The sequence below is a fragment of the Notolepis coatsorum genome (assembly GCF_963971535.1).
Source record: "Notolepis coatsorum genome assembly, chromosome: 15".
Taxonomy (NCBI): domain Eukaryota; kingdom Metazoa; phylum Chordata; class Actinopteri; order Aulopiformes; family Paralepididae; genus Notolepis; species Notolepis coatsorum.
The window spans coordinates 16796583-16816173 of record NC_140179.1 but is presented as its reverse complement, the minus strand read 5'-3'; the positions used below and the strand labels follow the sequence as shown (position 1 = coordinate 16816173).

Below are 19591 nucleotides of genomic sequence, written 5' to 3'. Positions count from 1 at the left end.
ACCAAGCACAGTAATATACCAATACAATGAAAAAATAACCACTGCAGAGCACATAGTAATATACATATAAAAAATAGCTCTGACCGGCACCATGTTCTAGTTTAGACCTCTAATTATACATTTAAAAACACAAATGTTTTAAACAGAAATCAGAATGTCAACAGCTCACAGGGTGTTCCTTATCACCGGTCCCCAAGGTCCATGCCGGAGGCGACAGCCAAGCGGAGGCTACACGGAGGCTGCACGGAGGAGCCTCGAGACAGGGCAGCACTCCCCCGGAATTTCCCTTCTGGAGAGTCCGCTTGGCGGCCGACCTCGACACCCATCGGTTTAAAAAAAAAATCTCTCGTTGCCATCTGTAATGGGAAATATTAAAGGACTAAACGATGAGCCGTTTACAAATCATTCTGAGTCATTATTAATAATAATAGGAATGTTTTTCACCGTGGCCACAATGAAAGGACAGTTTATAGTCAGAGACAACATGTTAACACATTAGCGTCTGGCCATAGACTGACCAAGAGCTCTAGTCAGACGTAATTAAATACACAGTTGTCAGACATAACATAATATATCAGATATGATGACGAAGGTAAACAAAAATGGTTCTCAGTCACTGGAAGCAACAACAACTTTGTTATGACTGGGGAGATGTTGGAGTCTTCTTAAAGAGACATACACATTAACCAGTCAAGCTGGTCACACTGAAAGTCACGCTGTATAACATGATATCTCAACACAGATCTATAAGGACATGATAATATATTCCACGACACTACAAAAACCTAGGGGTCCGCAAAGACGACTTCAAACTGGAAATGGTAACAACAGATGAGGTACTCAAAAAACTGAGCGCCCTCAAACCTAACAAGGCCACTGGCCATGACAACATCCCCTCCAAATTCCTCAGAGACTCAGCAGCCGCCATCACCCCAGTCATCACACACATAATAAACCTCTCCATAAAACAGGGACACGTCCCCAATGACTTCAAAATTGCGAGTGACCCCTCTGCACAAAAAGGGCAGTAAATTAGACCCAGGCAACTACCGCCCTGTTTCTATTCTTACCTCCATCTCGAAAGTCATGGAAAAAATGGTCTACGAACAGGTTGAAAAGTACCTAGCGGAAAAAAATCGAATCTACGAATTGCAATCTGGCTTCAGAACATCCCACTCCACTGACACATGCCTTCTCTATTTGAACGACCACATCAAACAAGAGGTGGACGCAGGCAAATACTGCGGCATGGTCATGCTGGACCTACAAAAAGCCTTTAACACTGTCAATCACTCCATTCTGATTGACAAGCTAAAAGCAATTGGTTTTGATAGTCTATCAGTGAGCTGGATGCAATCCTACCTTGAGGGGAGGGAACAGATGGTGGAGGTAAATGGTACCCAATCCCCCCCCCCCCTCACAGTGAGCTGTGGTGTTCCACAAGGAAGCATACTAGGACCGCTACTGTTCCTAATTTATGCAAATGACATGTCGTCAGCTTGTGACTGCAACTTGTTCTTGTTCGCAGACGACTCAGTCCTGCTGGTCTCTGACAAGAACAAGTTACAGGTTGAAAAAACCCTCAGCTCGGAACTAGGCAAAATCTGCATATGGCTCGCTGATAACAAACTATCATTACACATGGGCAAAACAGAGTCCATTCTCTTCGGTTCAAATAACAAACTCAGCAAGACCGACGGCTTCTCAGTTACAGTGGGTGACAATATTGTCACAAGGAAAGATGAAATTACCTACCTGGGTTCCATCCTAGAGGCTAATCTTTCCAGTGACAAAATGGCATCCAATGTAATAAAAAAAAGTCAACCAACGAACTCGATTCTTGTACCGGATCTCCTCTCTGGTAAACAAGAATACCCTGAAGACTCTCATTCAAGGGTACTACGACTATGCTTGCACCTCATGGTACCAAAGCACCTCAAAGGTGCTAAAAACAAAATTACAAACATCTCAAAACAAGCTAGTCAGACTACTGCTTGACCTAACTCCTAGAACCCACCTCACCCCTGCCCACTTTGACAACCTAGGATGGCTTAGAGTAGACGACAGAGTACAGCAACTTGCAATGGGCCTGGTCTACAAGATACACTACGCGACCAAGGTACCCATGTACATGTCAAAATACTTCCCAAAGGTCAGTGAATACCACAATCACAACACCAGAGGGAGCTCCACAAATCATGTAAAACCCAGATTCGGCTCAAACAAGGGACTAAACACGTTTCGCAATTATGCCACATCAATGTGGAACGCCCTACCTAAAGCTGTAAAGGAATGTGAATCACTACCCACTTTCAAAAACACTCAAAAAACACCTACGTGAGACTGCAATTCGAAACTGGCCCCTACAAATGTCCTAACCTAGTTGTACAGTAAATGACCAAGTAAGGCTTTGTCAGTATTCCAATGTACAGTGTAAAATGTGTGTGTCCCCTACCCAACCCCCCCCCCCCCCACCGCCAATGTACAGCCCTCACCCAACCCACCCAACTCACCCAACCCCACCCCACCCACCCACCCACCCACCCCCACCTCCAATGTACAGCCCTCACCCAACCCACCCAACCCCACCCCACCCACCCAACCTCCTCCAATGTACAGTTTCTACGCCAAATGTATATACACTCTTTTTCTGGACACTTTTGTATCACAAACAGTACTGTATTTGCAAATCTGATATGTCATAAATGTATAGATGTAGCAGTACTGTATCTGTATGTCATGTATGTCATATGTTATGTTATGATGAATTGAAAATGGGGGACCCTGATGTAAACAAGACGAAAGTCTTTCTCTGGTCTGCATCCCCTTAACAATTGTATGTATTGAGCTGTACTGTACTGTACCCATTCTGCAATCTGTTAATAAACTTTTCAATCAATCAATCAATCAAACCCATTCTGCAATCTGTTAATAAAGTTTTCAATCAATCAATCAATGCACCGCTCGTTGATGACGTCATCATCACTGTCTGTGTTGCATCTCCAACATGGCGTCGCTGGGAAGGAGGCGCGGTGTCCCAGTGAACAGGGAGAGGTCAGTTATACTAGATCGTTGCCATTAAACCAAGTTGTTTTCGGATGATAACCCGCCGTTATATATATTATATATGCCGCTCTCTCGACGTGTTTGTCCTCAGGAACACGCCAACGCGACTCATTCCAATGTCTCCATTGGGTTATAATGTGTTGCAGCTAACGCTAGCTGCTAGCAGGCTAATGTGTTGCAGCTAGCAGGCTAATGTGTTGCAGGCAGCTAACGCTAGCTGCTAGCAGGCTAATGTGTTGCAGCTAACGCTAGCTGGCTAACGCTGCTCGTGATGTTTTCATTAACATTGGCTCAGCGAACTGCAAGTTAACGCTCACAGTTGGCTACGTGGACCTTACAAAATAAACTAGGTTCCGTGGCTGATTAGTCTATGAAGCGACTCTCTAATGTTGTCCTCTGCTCTCAGAATGATATGTAAGGTGGCCAACTTTGTACCAAGCAAGCAAGCTAATGTTGGCTTACTTTGACCAATGTTATCTAAGCGAATGCGTTAACGTTAATAACCAACTTGGCAAAGTTGTTTTCAGTTTCACGACGAGGCCATTCAAACATTAATTGGCCGTTAGATGATTGAATCCCCCTTTATTCTTAATTATGACATCATTACTGTTGCTTAAAACACGCGGATGCTTGTTATCTTATCTAATGGCAGGTTCTGCTGTCTTGTCAACAGCCATTGCAGGCCTCAGACCAATGGCACTGCCTGAACTTTGCAAATTTGAAGCACAACTATTTCCTGTCATATGATGATGAGCAGAGATGGTAAAAAAAATGGTAGACATATCTGATATATATATGATCTAGATGATTATAAATATTATTAAACAAGCACACATACAACTACCGATCATACTACTACTAACCTATGGGAATGTGGTGACCCATTGGGATAACAAACTTAACATAGTATAGTAAGTATGATTCCCAGTGGCAGAGTTCCATAAAGGTGCTGTGATGTCATGTGAAGAGTCCCACAATGCAACGCAGCTGTAAACGTCTTCTCGCCACATTACCCTCCAGTCTTGGTAACACCTAGCATCTCAAAGGGTTGAGCACGGACCACACATATCGAGGGGGAGCGGGGGGGGGTATGGTCCCAAATTATGACGTAAGGACTACCTCATCGCCAGGATGTTGCTAGCTAGTTGCGCCTTATTGTGTGTTAGTGTTGGCAAAGACGGGATGGTGGTGGTGACTAGAAGGCATCCACGTAATACAGCCGGCTGTGTTGGGTTGTGGATCCTCACATTTAGTCATTTAGCTGACGCTTTTATCCAAAACTACTTACAAGTTCTGTACAATAGGTCCGCAGGAAGGGTGCAACTTTCAGTTTAACAATGTTCATCAAACAGTGTTGAAACTTGGGTGCTGCAGTGTTGAGTACATAGTATAATGGAGACATATTAGTATAGTAGGTAGTAATATAGGCGAGGGAGATTCCTCACATGGAATGACCTCCAACTCACTCTAATGTAGGATGTTTTTCCAACATTTACAGTATTTAAGAGAAGGATTTCCTGTTTTAACAGATTTGTTTATTTAAAATTGTATTGTGCGACTCTGTTTGTTTTTGTCTGTTCTGTTGATTGTAAACGGGTCGTTGCTGTAAATGAGGGCGTCATCAGCTTCCTAACGAGTTGTAATAAAGGTTTGAATGAATGATCTGCAGACTGGTTCCCTAACGAGGCGTGTGCTCAGTGTCTCATGAGGCGTGTGCTCAGTGTCTCTGTCTCATGATCATGAGGCGTGTGCTCAGTGTCTCATGAGACGTGTGTTCAGTGTCTCGAGGCGTGTGCTCACTGTGTCTCATGAGGAGTGTGCTCAGTGTCTCATGAGACGTGTGCTCAGTGTCCTCTCTCATGAGGCGTGTGCTCAGTGTCCTGCTCTCATTTCACAATTGTACCGTTTTTGTGGCCCTATTTTATTGAGACTTTAGATATTTAGCTGATTCTGTCCCATCTCTTAACACATTCCCTGCCACGGTTATATCCATCAATGTAGCCTCACTGCCACCACTCTAAGCCTATGGAGATGTTCACCTTCTTTGAAGGGCTATAACTTTTTTAATTGTATTGCTAAATTGACATCGTTCAGGATGTAGGAACGTTATACTTTTTCATTCATAGATTCTTCCAAAAATACCTTCTAGAATATAAGTATGTTTTTATCGTTTTCTGCAGTAATTCATAGAACGTGAGTTATAGGCATAAACGCATATAGATTATCAACTGCCGTTTATTCCCGATACACCCTATATTAAAAAATGCAACTGTATATGATCCTATATGTTATGCGTCATCATGCACGGATGAAAGGGGGGGGGTCGTTTATAATTCCGTGATCGTCAGTAAATGCTTTATGTAGTATATGGGTGATATATTGATCAGATCGGTTTGCAGTGAAAAGAATAAACAATTGGGCTGAAAATAGCATTAGTGTCCTCTTACCGTGCGTCAATGAGACTGGCGGTGAAAGATCCCAGGTATAGGACGTCGATCGCCTAGGTCCATTTCCGGTTTGTATGTCGCAATAAACGCCGAAATCATATCGATTATTGAGTTTATAAAGTGATTTGGGGTGCACGACATTGATTTTTTGATACCGATAACTTTCTGCTCCTCAAGGCCGATTCCGATAACCGATATTTATTGTATTATATTTTTTTTTTTAAATGTATATTCCTGTAGTTTTGACCTAACCAGATTTATCATGACATGAGCGTTACTACTATGAACAAAACAAAGCCAAGACAACTGTTTTGACTGATAAAGTGACCATATTTATTTTTCTAAATAAATATAATTTTAATCAGAAAATTCACAATCCGTCAATAACTTATAATACAGCCAACCTAACAAGTCACCTGCAACATCACCACCGCTACGATGGTGTGTTAAAAGCCTACGACGATGCGCGAGCAGCTAAAGCTGCTGTGAATCCAAAGCCAGCTACAAAGGAACCCGTGGCGCTTGTACCTATTGACGAGGCGTTTGCTAAATTAAAGAAGTTTGACAGAAATGACCCAAGGGCTCAAGCCGCTAGCTTTTAAGCAGTGCTTGGTGGTGCAAATTAACCTGGCTACTACGGAGCAATAAGTGACTGCGTATTCAACCAAGGGTTGCATCACAGTCATGAAAGGGGCTAGATTCACAGCAGCTTTAGCTGCTTGCGCGTCGTCGTAGGCTTTTAACACACCTTCGTAGCGGTGGTGATGTTGCAGGTGACTTGTTAGGTTGGATGTATTATAAGTTGTTGCCCTTTTCCCTCCTCGTGGAACTTCTGCATTGCATAGTTACAAATAGCAAGCAAACTTTTTTCCTCTGAAACTTTTCCCACACTACTGACGCCATCTTTGTTTACATCCGTGCTGCTTCTGAAACTTACGTGGCTACGTCACAGCCAAGAAAGGGAGCGCTGGATTTGTGTAAAACGCCCTCTTCCTAAACCACACGCTATCAGTCGTACCACAGTACTGGCAAAACGGGAGGAGCCTACAGTAAAAACAAACGCCCTTCATCCCAATTCACCCACACCGCATTTCTTTTTTACCAAAAAATATATTATATTATCAGAGCTAGAGCTGCCGCGATAACCGCATTACCGCGGTATCGCTGTTGCATCACGCTCACCGCAGAGTTAGGCTGAATACCGCGTCACCGCTGTTTTTTTATCATAATAATAAAGTTGGCTTGCGGCTTTGCAGATATACCCTACTCGGTTCCAAGCGACCCTATTGGGTAGAAGTGGTACCAGAAAAGTCATGTGAAACATTGCAGACCACTGACTGGTCAGAAGAGAGACGCGTCACAGTTTGGAGGCTCTGAACAAAAACAGAACGCCGCCATCTTTACTGCCTCGCTAAGGATGCATTTCATTCAGGATTTGTTTGCGACAGAACCAAGTGCAATAAACAAAAAAGAATGGATTCACTGTGTATTCTGCCTTATTTATTGATGAAACAAAACCGACATCAACCCAATTTACCACCGAGCGGAGAGTTTAGTGTCACAACAAGATCGCTGATGTGTTAAGTTTGTTGTTGTTATTAGCCTAATACTACCGTCAGCCGATATACACGAGAGGTAACGTTAAACCCGGGTTGCTTGGTAGAATACACAATGAGAGGTAACGTTAGCTTTGGCAGAATAGACGCAACGAGAGTATGGTTAATGTTGTTATTGATTGATTGATTGATTTAAACTGTGTTAAACTCTGGCTTGCTGCAAGCCCTCGGACATGGCTAATTGGCTATGCCCACGGAGCTTTCAGTGTACACAAGCGAGCGGCACCGCCTGCATCCCCACACGGAGACAAACGGAGTAGTACCTGGCTGCAGTGGAAAAGGAACGAAGTACCAGGTGCCTAAAGCGGGTCGAGTCGAGTAGGTACTATGCAGTGGAAAAGCGCTATTAGACTAGAGGCAGGCTATAAGAGTAGACTACTAAAAAAAAAAAATGCATTCAAACTTTTTTTTTTGTTGTGCGCACTGTGCGGTAATAACCGCGGCGGTAGGAAATATTTCGCAAATTTGTGCGGTAAGGAAAATAGCAATACCGCGGCAGCTCTAATCAGAGCTATCGATAACTTTATCGGGATGACGTCATAATTACTGATATCGGCCCGATAATTATTGTGCATCCAGGGACCGAAACTAGAGTTTTTACGTTTGGCGCCTCCCACTGAGAGGTCTGACCGCCGTGTGGCGGGCAATCAAATAGTCATGTGAAAACCGAAAATCATGATCCAATTCTTTAGCGGAGTTCTTCACAGTTCTCAGCTGGAGGCCACTCGAGTATACACACAGACAGTGGAGCTGTTTGCAGACAGCGAGGTGGTGATGTCTCGCAGATAACACAATCACAAGTATGATTATATAATATATATATTTTATTAAAAAAAGAAAATTATATAAAATAATAATACATTTTTTTTATCAAAAGAAAGTTGGCAGGTAAGAAATATGCTTGGCGGGTAGATTCTTCCCATCTACCCGCCACTGGCCGGTGAGTCAAAAAGTAAATTTCGCTCCCTGCGTGCATCCCTAAAAGCGATCGATATGTACATTGTGTCTGTCGGGAGTCATGCAACAATATCTGACGGCCGGATGAATTTCATCGACGCACAGCCCCCATATCCTGTTTACCAGTGTAACTCGCCCGACCATCCACCAGGCGGCGGTATTGAGCCGTCGTTTTTTTTAGCCGTAGGGTCCAGCTGCAGCGCCGGAGGTGTATATATGAATTATGAATGCCATGGCGAAAAAAATTTATATTGATCTCAATATCGCTGTACAGCGTGGTCTGGCGGTCAAAGCATGGCGGGCAATAACGTTTTAAAGCGTTTCCGGCGGTGGATGTGTTAACTTACACTCAGGCACGCACGTCATGTTGCTGATTCTATCCCGTCTCTTAACTTACACCCAGGCACGTCATTAGGGATGGGTACCGAATTCGGTACTTTTAAAGGTACTTACCGAAACACGTCGGTACTACAGAGTATCGATTCACGTGAGATACCGTTGTCTGTATAAAAAAAATTATAAAAAATCTGATTATTATTATTTAAAAAAAATGTATACGAATTTTTTTTAATTTATATATATATATATATATATATATATGTGTTAAGTCCGATGGCGTCAAGGTTTCGTTTATTGCTAAACGAAACCGCACGAACGTTGTGTTGCGCACAATACATGTTTACCTAGGATTTGACTATAGGTAAAGCAGTCGGGGCAATATGGCTAGGGATGGGAAAGTACCGAACCGAAACACGTCGGTACTACCGAGTATCGATTCATATATAAATTATATATATTTATTTTTTTATTTTTTTACCTTTTTTCTTTTCATGTCAACGTTCACACGCACAATATATGCTTACCTAGGATTTGACTTGATTCAACAACAAAGCAGTCGGAGCAATGGCAAGCCGAAAACGGTCGAAATTGTAGTTATTTGAAGTTTTGATTTTTTTTTTCACGACTGAGGTAGGTAAATTAAATTTCTTGAGACCAAAGTACCTAAAAAAGGTACCGTTGGGTACCGGTATCGATTCACAGGTACCGGTACCGTATCGGTTCAAATGTGAAAGGTACCCATCCCTAAATATGGCAAGTCGAAAGTGGGGTTACACATTATCAAAATAGATGCTGACAACGCACTCTGCAACATTTGTAACGCGACGTGCAAAGCAGGGAAGGGTAATACAAGCAACTTGAGGAAACACTTGGTCAAACACAGCATCTTTTTGAAAGCTGAAGATTGTAGCATCTTTGATGCAAAGAAATGCAAGCCTAATGAGCCTCTCTCTTTGGGTGTTTGCAATTCATATTGGGGACTGGGGAGTATGTCTCTGATATCTTGGTAGTGGGCAGGTTGTTAGAAAGTGTAGCTCAGTTTACACATCTGCTCTGTCTGATATGGCTGTAGCCTAGCCACAGAGCGTCTTTAGAGGAGAGGAGATTGAATCCGGGACACTGGGTCTGTTCATGGTCACGAATGGATTCCAGCTTCATTTATTTACTACAGATGAGATGACAAACGTGTTGTTTCTGTTTTTCTTTTTTACATACTTGCGCCACACGGAACTGATCACTACAGCCCAGCATCATATTACTGTAGCCAGTCTCTTGAAACACTCTGAACTATTTTTTGCCGAACCACTCCTCTCTGGGCTCAGTCAGTGATTTCACGCAACGCAGTGATACTTTCTAACGTGACGCCAGTGTTTGTTTACATTCTCATTTCATTCAAAGGATCTGAACCGATTGAAGTTTATGGATACCATGCCTTCAAATCCTCTTACCTTGACGATTAAAAGCCTCCACAATTTAGAAAACAGTATTCCCATGGCTGGTGTTGATATGCTGCTAGCTAACGGAAACCAACAAACACAGAACCGGACGCGTAAGCGAGAAAACGAGGCATCATTTTTACTTCCGGTCGGTGGGTTTCAAAATAAAAGAGCGACCGGAAATACGTTTATTTTGTACATTATCTAACGTTAACACGAACCTAAACTAACGTTAAATTGGTTCCTAAATACACTTTTCGAATGCATTTATTTATATATATATATTATATTTATAAAAAAAAGAATTGGAAAAAAAAAGAATTGATAAAAAAACTGGAAAAAAAATGTTTGATAACATTTTTTATATATATATTTCTTTTTAAAACTTCGATTTTTTTTTTAAATGTTCGATGCTTGTGCCATCGAACGAAGCTTCGAAATATTTAAGACAGCCCTACATTCTACAACTACCTACTAAAGGCAGAGAAGCGATACTGGCAAAGTGGGGTTGTTCCCGGAGAGCTCACTCTCGGCAGTGGTTTCTCAGTGTATAATGTATGGTGCTCTCCCTTAACATGCGAGTAGGGTGAGACAACACCATTCTTTAGTCCAAATAATACCCTACTTTATACTATATTATTGTCATTCGTTTAATGTAAAGTCAGTCTTACATTGGCACTAGGGATGACCCCCGGACCCCGGTTCTAAACGGGAACCGGTACTATATTAGAAAAGACCGGAGTATTTATAAGCTCCGACGTCATCGGTACTGCTATCGATACTTAGAAATTATTATTATTATTATTATTTAAAAGTTGGGAATGATCTCTCCTCTCTTTGTCTCTGCACGAGAAGCGAGCCGCAGCGAGCCATTATTATTACACACACACCTCGCGAGTCGCGATAGTCATACACATACGGGTACTTCTTAACTTAAGGAAGGTGCTGTCTCCGTGCTGAAGCTCGCTGCACACAGACAGCTCTGCCTCTGCATGCACTCGTCATGGCGGAGAGAGCGAAGCGCTCGAAAGTATGGATATACTTTACAAGAGTCGATGCCGACAACGCACGTTGCCACAAGTGCAACAAAACATTTGCCAGTAAGGGTGGCAATACGAGCAATTTATCAAAACATCTGTTGGCAAAACATGATATTAGTGTGCAGAAATGCGCCGTATTCGACTACCTTGCGCGCAGTGTTCCATCCGTCCACTGCAGCCGGTAAGCCAAGATACGGAGTTGCCTAGGCTAATAACGAATTATTACAAATAGGCTAATAAACAAAATAATTGTTTAGCTACAAATACTACAATCTAAACACTTTTTATAGATCGTCAAGCTGAGGCGTCAGCCACCATGTCCCAGCCCAGTGAGCCCAGGCCACCACACATCCTCCCTCTACCTCCACCACCCAAAATCCTTTCTCCCTAGCAGCTAGAGGAAGGATGACAGAGGATAGGGTGAACGAGTGTCACAGGGCTGTGACAAAGTTTGTTGTCAAAGGCCTGCACCGTTCTCTACAGTGGAGTCCAAGGACTTTAGGTAACAACTAATCATTCAGTGTATATCGTTTTTTTTTGTATACATAGTTGTCTAACTTGTCTGTTGTTGTTATAAGTTATTATTGAAGCAGCTATTCCCACCACTCCACACAAATTTACAATAATTTAATAATTTCTAATCTTTACTGTAGGGAGATGACCAATGCTCTCAACTGCAAATATAAAAAGCATAAAAAAATAATCAAAAAGAACCGATAAGAGTATCGATAAAGTACTGAACCGTTAAGCAGTATCAATAAGAGTAGTAGTATTGATCAAATCCTAACGATACCCATCCCTAATTGGCACTGCTTTAACGTTGCATTTACCCATAATCCATTGCTGTATTAGACTGTGCCAGTATAACTTTTGTAAAGTAATGAAGAGCAAATGTAAAGTTAATCAATACACAATGAAACAATATCTTTATCTATATCACATGTCAAAACTACTTTAATAAAAGAAGATTTCCGTTTTTCATTTCTACTCATTCATCCAAAACAAGACAGAAATTCCACTTCTGCATGCACCGGGAGAATTGAGCTCATAGCACAGATTTGGAGTTGATAGAATGGACATTGCTGTTCTTAGGAAATGTTGCACATGGTGGAAATAATGGAAATTAACATTTCTAACATTAACATTTAGTGGTGGGCGGCTACGTGGCGTAGTGGGCAAGGCGCTCGCCACGAATGCGGAGACTGGGCTCGCCCAGCGCTCCACATTGCTTTCAGTTTAGCTGGTTGTTCATACTAATACACATTGGCCGTATTAGGGGGTGGGAAACTGATGGGTGGGGATCGGGCGTTGTGGACAGCGACTCCTACAGGTCGGTTGGTGCGCCTGCGCAGTAGAATCAGGAAGTGTCGGGGGCAGCGTGAGCCTCCCACACGTTACTCCTCGCCACTGAGAGATCGAGCTGCGCAGGTGAAAAGATGCGACTGCTGTTACCTCAAGTACCGGAGGGGACTTGTGCTATGTATGACTTAGTCCACATTGCAGCCGGCTTGTGGGAGGCAAGAAACAGCGTTCGTGACAGGGGAGGGTTGAATTGGATGATACGAAATTGGGATGGGAGAAAAATGTAGAAAAATGGGAGAAAAAGTGGATCAAAACAAAAAAAAAACATTAACATTTAGTGTATGTTTAAAGCTGATACATTGAGGCATGGTAGAATTTCACTTTATATTACAGCAGTATCCGTTTTTAACATTACAATTAGTGTCTGACACTATTTGACTGTTAAAAGTCAAAGTCAACTTTGTCATTTTCCAATTTGTGCAAGACATACAGAAAAATTCCATTACGTGCCCCCCCCCTTCCCACGGTGTATATAGAAAGAGACAATAAACACAAAAGTAACATAGGATACAATATACAACACACAGGACTAGGGTTGCACGGTATACCGGTATTGGTATAGTACCGCGGTACTAGAGTGTTTGAAATGATACTATACTGCGTTTGGGGAAAAATTGTACTTTTTTAAAAATTATTATTTATTCATTTATGAGCGCAAATGCCTTCCTATTGGAGCACAGCTGTGACGTTGCGCTAACTTAGTTGTGTGGAGGGGAGGTACAGGTATGTGCAGGGTAATAGTAGAAAGACGTTCACAACCTTTACCTTGAAAACGAAAACGAGAAGAGATGGCAGCAATTTTATTTTTTTAATTTTATTTAACCTTTATTTAACCAGGAAGTCCCATTGAGATACAAGATCTCTTTTGCAAGGGAGACCTGGCCAAGATGACAGCAATAACATTTGCAAATATCAGACAGCAATAAAATGTGCGGTACATCACACAAGAACATAATAAAAGTGCATGTATACAATATACAATACATCACATGTAAACACAAAAAAACAAAACAGAATAGTCTACATAATAGTAAACGTGTACGACAGTAAAATACAGGGTAATACAGTAATTTTGCAGTTGGGACCCGACTAGAGAAAGCAGCGACATTCTTCTTGTAGGAAGTTATGTAATACTAGGGCTGACCTTCAAAGCTTTTTTTGGCAATCAAAGCTTCGGGTCGAGCTTCGATTTTAATTCGAAGCTTCGGGGGGGGGAAAATATATATATATTAATTATTAATAATCTTTATTTATTTTTTTTTATTTTTTTTATCTTATGTTGTGGGACTTGTACAGCACTTTGGTAAACTTTGTTGTTTTTAAATGTGCTCTATAAATAAAGTGGATTGGATAAATTAATTAAGTAGCCCCTTTCGTGACTGTGACGCAGCCAACAAGGTTTCACTCGGCTGCTCTGCCTGGGTGCAGTGGGGCTGCTCTCACAGCCAACGACAGTGAAAAATAACGATTTTTTTTGTATGTTCGAAGCTTGTGCCATCGAACGAAGCTTCGAAGTATTTAAGACAGCCCTATGTAATACAGATTTAAATTCGCAATGGCAGCTTCAGAAAACCTGCAGCTACTAGATAAAGTGGGAGCCCGAAGTGCGTTGGTACCTGGCTGGCTAGTAGCATGGCTATCTTGCCAGCGTTGGTACCTGGCTGGCTAGTAGTGTGGCTATAGAGCCAGCGTTGGTACCTGGCTGGCTAGTAGCGTGGCTATAGAGCCAGCGATGGTACCTGGCTGGCTAGTAGCGTGGCTATAGAGCCAGCGATGGTACCTGGCTGGCTAGTAGCGTGGCTATCTTGCCAGCTAGCCAACGCTAACCATAATAGTCTCAGCTTTAACTAGAATGACATAGCTACTAGCTAACGTTATATAAGCTAACGTTAGCTTAGTTTATTCTATGCAAACTGTCTCTAGATGTGCTAGCTGGCTAAAGTTAATCAATAAAGATCCTCAACGTTTGACAATTGCCCATTTAATGTTTCATACATAAGATAAGATAAGATATTCCTTTATTGATCCCCTTGGGGATCAATAGACAACGGAAATCTATTTGATTTGTGTTAAACATTATGACAACCTAGTTCTATATTACGATAGGCTATATCTAATCAGTCTCACTCATCAAAATGTTTTCTATGAATGAATGAATGAGAACTTTAACAGATTGCAGAATGGGTACAGTACAGTACAGCTCAATACACACAATTGTTAAGGGGATGCAGACCAGAGAAAGACTTTCGTCTTGTTTACATCAGGGTCCCCCATCTTCAATTCATGACATTTATGACATACACAACATACATGACATTTATGGCATAGGGACATACATGACATACAGGTATATAGTACTGTTACATTTGTGACATATACGATATGCAAATATACAGTACTGTTACCCATAGATCCTAACAGATAGGGATGCCCCGATCACGTTTTTTGCCACCGATCGTCTTGAGCCATATCGGCCGATACCGATCCGATATCGATCGTTTTGATTAAAAAATTAAAATAAAAAACGTATTTTATATAATTTTTTTTTAATAATAAAAAATATATATTATATAATCATACTTGTAGTTGTATTATCTGCGAGACATCGAGACAATCGGTTTTGACGATCGGCGGAAATAAAGCATTATCACCGATCGCATATTTATACTGATTATCGGCCGATAACGATCAGTGGCCGATCGATCGGGGCATCCCTACTAACAGAGAATATATACATATGATGGGGAGGAGACTACATTAGGAGGGGGTAGGTTATGGTATCTCAAACTAATTAGGCCCTCTGCTATGACAAATGTAAAATAATAATAATACTAATAATAAAACCATACTTTTTCTACCCCTTGAATTTTTTTAAACTACAGAAGTCTGCTGCTGCTGCATTTGGCGTAGTGCATTTTAAAATAAAGAACAATAATGACATCTGACATCTGTGTTTATTTTTTTTGAGGAAAAGTATCAAAATGAATGTTGGTATAGTATCGAAACTAAAATGTTGGTATCGTGACAATCCTACACAGGACTATGTACAATATAAACAGTGCCTACAATTAAATTAATGAATGAATTAAATCAGAGGTGTAAATATTCTTTCATTTGTGTCAACGTTATAAAAATCCTATTGTATTCAACAAATTAATTATGATACACCACAATGTGCCCTTTCTATCTATTCTAAATCCATGGCCTCGCGATTCCACGGCTGCGCAGTGCAGACAATAAATATATATATATATAATATACATACGAGGGTGAGGAGACTACATTGGGAGGGGGCGGGGCGAAATATCCAGTTTTTTCAAATCCCAATGTTGACAGCTATGGTTCAGTGTGTATTCTCGTTTTTTTTTTTTAAAGTAGCCATCTTGTGGACCTGGTATGGTAGCTGCTAGAGGCAAAGCTAATTCGATTAGAAAGATATAGGGGAAGCTTCCCTAGGACGGCCTTATATATAAAACATGTGGGATTTCCTCTGTATGTACAGAGAGGTCCATCCTACCATTTGATAAAGCACACAATGGCGAATAAGCCTTTTGGCACTAGTGATGAAGCGCAGAGAAGCACGGCACACACTGTCTACTGTCTAGCTTTTTTAGCAGTGAAGAGGCAGCATGCATATATATTACTTTACTACAGGTGTTCCTGAAACAAAACCATGAATGAATGATATGTTTGTAACACAGCAGGGTCATTACAATAGGCTCTGGCTCCTTGATGTAACAGTATTTAAACTAGGGCTGGGCGATATGGCCTAAATATGATATCACGATATTTTCTGACCTTTCGGCGATACACGATACGCATCACGATGTTTTTCTTTTTTTCCCCAAACAATTCATTATGAGGCTTACCAAGACAGTATTTGAGTTTGCAAGCTAACATTAAAGACGAAATAAAATACCCATGCATTTAGCATTTTTATATTATATATTAGATTTAGATTCTTGGATTATTAGATTATATATTGCATATATTTAGCAATGAGATATTATATGATTTAGATATGAAATATGATGAATTGAAAATGGGGGACCCTGATGTAAACAAGACGAAAGTCTTTCTCTGGTCTGCATCCTCCAGACCACTGTTGTTGTATTGAGCTGTACTGTATTGTACCCATGCTGCAATCTGTTAATAACGTTTTCATTCATTCAGACGGCAAACAGAATCATTTTGATTGACAGTCGAGTCTGCCAATTACGTCACACCGCTTGCACCCGCCCTGCTGTTCTTAGCACCAATCGGCAAGCGTGTATTAATTTTTTACTTCCGCCATTGGAGAGCTCAATGACAACAACAATGGTAGCGGTAGCTCCCCGCGGCCGACGTTTAGCTTTTAGCTCCGCAGGATGACTAAACGACTGGAGGCATAATGATTTTACTGCAACGGATGTTATAATAAAAGCCTTTCCATACATCTGTCTGATTGAAAACTTTATTAACAGACCGCAGAATGGGCACAACTGAGTCAGCACGGGCTGAGATATGAACGACTAATGCTTGCTATATCTAGGTCGACCTCGGACGTTGCTATGTAAATACGCTGATGTTATTGAACGTGTAACTATATAACGTTAATGCCACAAAACGAATGCCTTTGTTATCATAAGTAGTAACTTTGATGCAGTAGTGTGTGTGTGGGGCGGCGCTGTTCAAAAGTTTCAACGTGTGGACCAGATTGACGCGACACAATCCTCTTGGGCAAAACATCACGATATCCACGATACGTTTAAAAAGTGTATAGTTAATGAACTGTACCCGATATTTATACAATATCGTCATATCGCCCAGCCCTAATTTAAACTCTGGCTGCTTGATGTAACATTATTTAAACTGTGCTTGATGTAACATTATTTAAACTCTGCTTGATGTAACATTATTTAAACTCTGCTTGATGTAACATTATTTAAACTCTCTGCTTGATGTAACATTATTTAAACTCTGCTTAATGTAACATTATTTAAACTCTGCTTGATGTAACATTATTTAAACTCTGCTTGATGTAACATTATTTAAACTCTGCTTGATGTAACATTATTTAAACTGCTTGATGTAACATTATTTAAACTCTGCTTGATGTAACATTATTTAAACTCTGCTTGATGTAACATTATTTAAACTCTGCTTGATGTAACATTATTTAAACTGGCTGCTTGATGTAAAGACTGTCACCCTCACCGCTCCCTCCTCTCTCTCCGCGCCACAGGAGTGTGATGGCGGCGACCGACTGCTACATCGTGCACGAGATCTACAACGGGGAGAACGCCCAGGACCAGTTCGAGTACGAGCTGGAGCAGGCGCTGGAGGCGCAGTACAAATACATCGTGATTGAGCCCACGCGCATCGGCGACGAGACGGCCCGCTGGATCGCCGTGGGCAACTGTCTCCACAAGACGGCGGTGCTGTCGGGCACGGCGTGCCTCATGACGCCGCTCTCGCTGCCACCCGAGTACACGCGGTACGTGGCGCTGCCCGCCGGCGCCCTCAGCGTGGCGTGCTCCGCACTCTACGGCATCTCCTGGCAGTTCGACCCCTGCTGCAAGTACCAGGTGGAGTACGACAGCCACAAACTCTCGCGGCTGCCGCTGCACACGCTCACCTCCTCCACGTCCGTGGTGCTGGTGCGCCGCGACGACGTGCACAGAAAGAGACTCCACAACACGATAGCGCTGGCCGCGCTGGCCTACTGCGCCAAGAAGATCTACGAACTCTACGCCGTATGAGCCGCGCTCCCAAGAGACGGGTTTTAACCCTAACCCACGACGACGACGAGAAATAAACAAGCTAAAGAAAAATGAGAAAAAAATACAAAAAAAAATCTACAGAGAAAGGAAAAAATTGCCCCTAGATGTAAATGTGAGAGATGATGAGAGGGTCTGGTCCACACGCGTGGGGGACGCTCACATGATGAGAGGTCGGCTCCACACCAGGTGGACGCTTACATTTTGAACTGTTGGATCAGAGGGAGATATATACAACTATAAGGAATTGCCCCCATTTCAATGTTTCTTTACCTGTAAGTGACGATAGGCACTTAGCTCCATGGTTTCCTTCACTGCACCTCTCCTCTGCCCCCCTCGCCTCCCTGAATACAGGCACCAGAGGCAGAACCGGCCCCCGTGGACTGAAGGGTGCAGTCGAAACAGGACAGACCTGCTCAGTACGTCGACACCCTCTCATTAAAACATTAGGATGTTTCAAACTTACCTTTCTGTATTTTATTTTACTGTTGTTTTTCATTAAACATATTCTACATGGTGTCCTTAACGGAGTGAAGAGCAGCACCTTCTTGTGGGAATTGTCACGCGTCGCTCTTTATGAGAGAATGTGTAAAAGAAGATCTCGCCAGCGTGCTCCACTGTGCCCCATCTGATCTGCTCCAGAACTGGGAGACATTTTAAGTCCGAAAATCTCTTGGAGCAGCGTTTCAGTTTGTAAGATGTTTAAAGTAAAAAAAAAAAAAAAAAAAAAAAAAGTATTATTAGCATTTGTTTAGCAATCATTGTGTAAGTTAGTCAACAAATAATTTCTCTGAAAAATTATATTTAAGTCCCTCTGTATAGTAGACTTTATTGTAATTGGAAGGTGTGCAATAAAAGGTCTTAAAGTATTTTAAATGTAACTTGATACCTCCAGCGACGTGGTTTTGGGCCCTGTTGAGTTCAAGGCACTCTGTTGCAAATGGTTTTTGAATGGATTGAAATTACTCTATTTTTAACAAATTGGAGCTTAAGGTGGGTGGAGTCGCTTCATGTGGGTGGAGTCGCTTCATGTGGGTGGAGTCGCTTCATGTGGGTGGAGTCGCTTCATGTGGGTGGAGTCGCTTCATGTGGGTGGAGTCACTTCATGTGGGTGGAGTCGCTTCATGTGGGTGGAGTCGCTTCATTTGGGTGGAGTCGCTTCATTTGTGACACAAACGATACAAACTTCTCAAACTTGTGTTTTTACAAACGTCATCCATTACAGTAAAAAAGTGATGAATGACTCAAACGGATTAAATGGCTTCTAATATCTTAATTATTTGCATTATTTAATTAACAGCATGCATTCTGGTACTTGGTACACTTGGTGTCTCACGGATGGTTTGTGAACAAACTAAACCAGTAATGATATTTATTACCTTCATCAGGAGATTAAATTTATTCTAGATTTTGAGGTTATTTGAACTTTAATTTTTTTTTTTTTTTTTTTATCCACTTTTTCTCCCATTTTCTATATTTTCTCCCATCCCAATTTCGTATCATCCAATTCAACCCTCCCCTGTCACGAACGCTGTTTCTTGCCTCCCACAAGCCGGCTGCAATGTGGAC

General features: G+C 41.8%; 1 protein-coding gene across 2 annotated transcripts; it reads left to right on the top strand.

Moving 5' to 3' along the window:
* Positions 1 to 2999: 2999 nt before the first annotated feature.
* On the top strand, positions 3000 to 19056 carry tmem11 (transmembrane protein 11). 2 transcript variants are annotated; one of them, XM_084330294.1, is made up of 3 exons: positions 3012 to 3054; positions 11192 to 11403; positions 17488 to 19056. In XM_084330294.1, exon 3 carries the CDS (start codon positions 17495 to 17497, stop codon positions 18002 to 18004), a length of 510 nt encoding a protein of 169 aa, XP_084186420.1. In that variant the 5' UTR covers positions 3012 to 3054; positions 11192 to 11403; positions 17488 to 17494; the 3' UTR covers positions 18005 to 19056. The 2 variants fall into 2 exon arrangements, with proteins under 2 accessions (XP_084186419.1, XP_084186420.1); XM_084330293.1 differs by lacking the exon at positions 11192 to 11403 and having other exon boundaries at positions 3000 to 3054; positions 17488 to 19055.
* Positions 19057 to 19591: the final 535 nt, after the last annotated feature.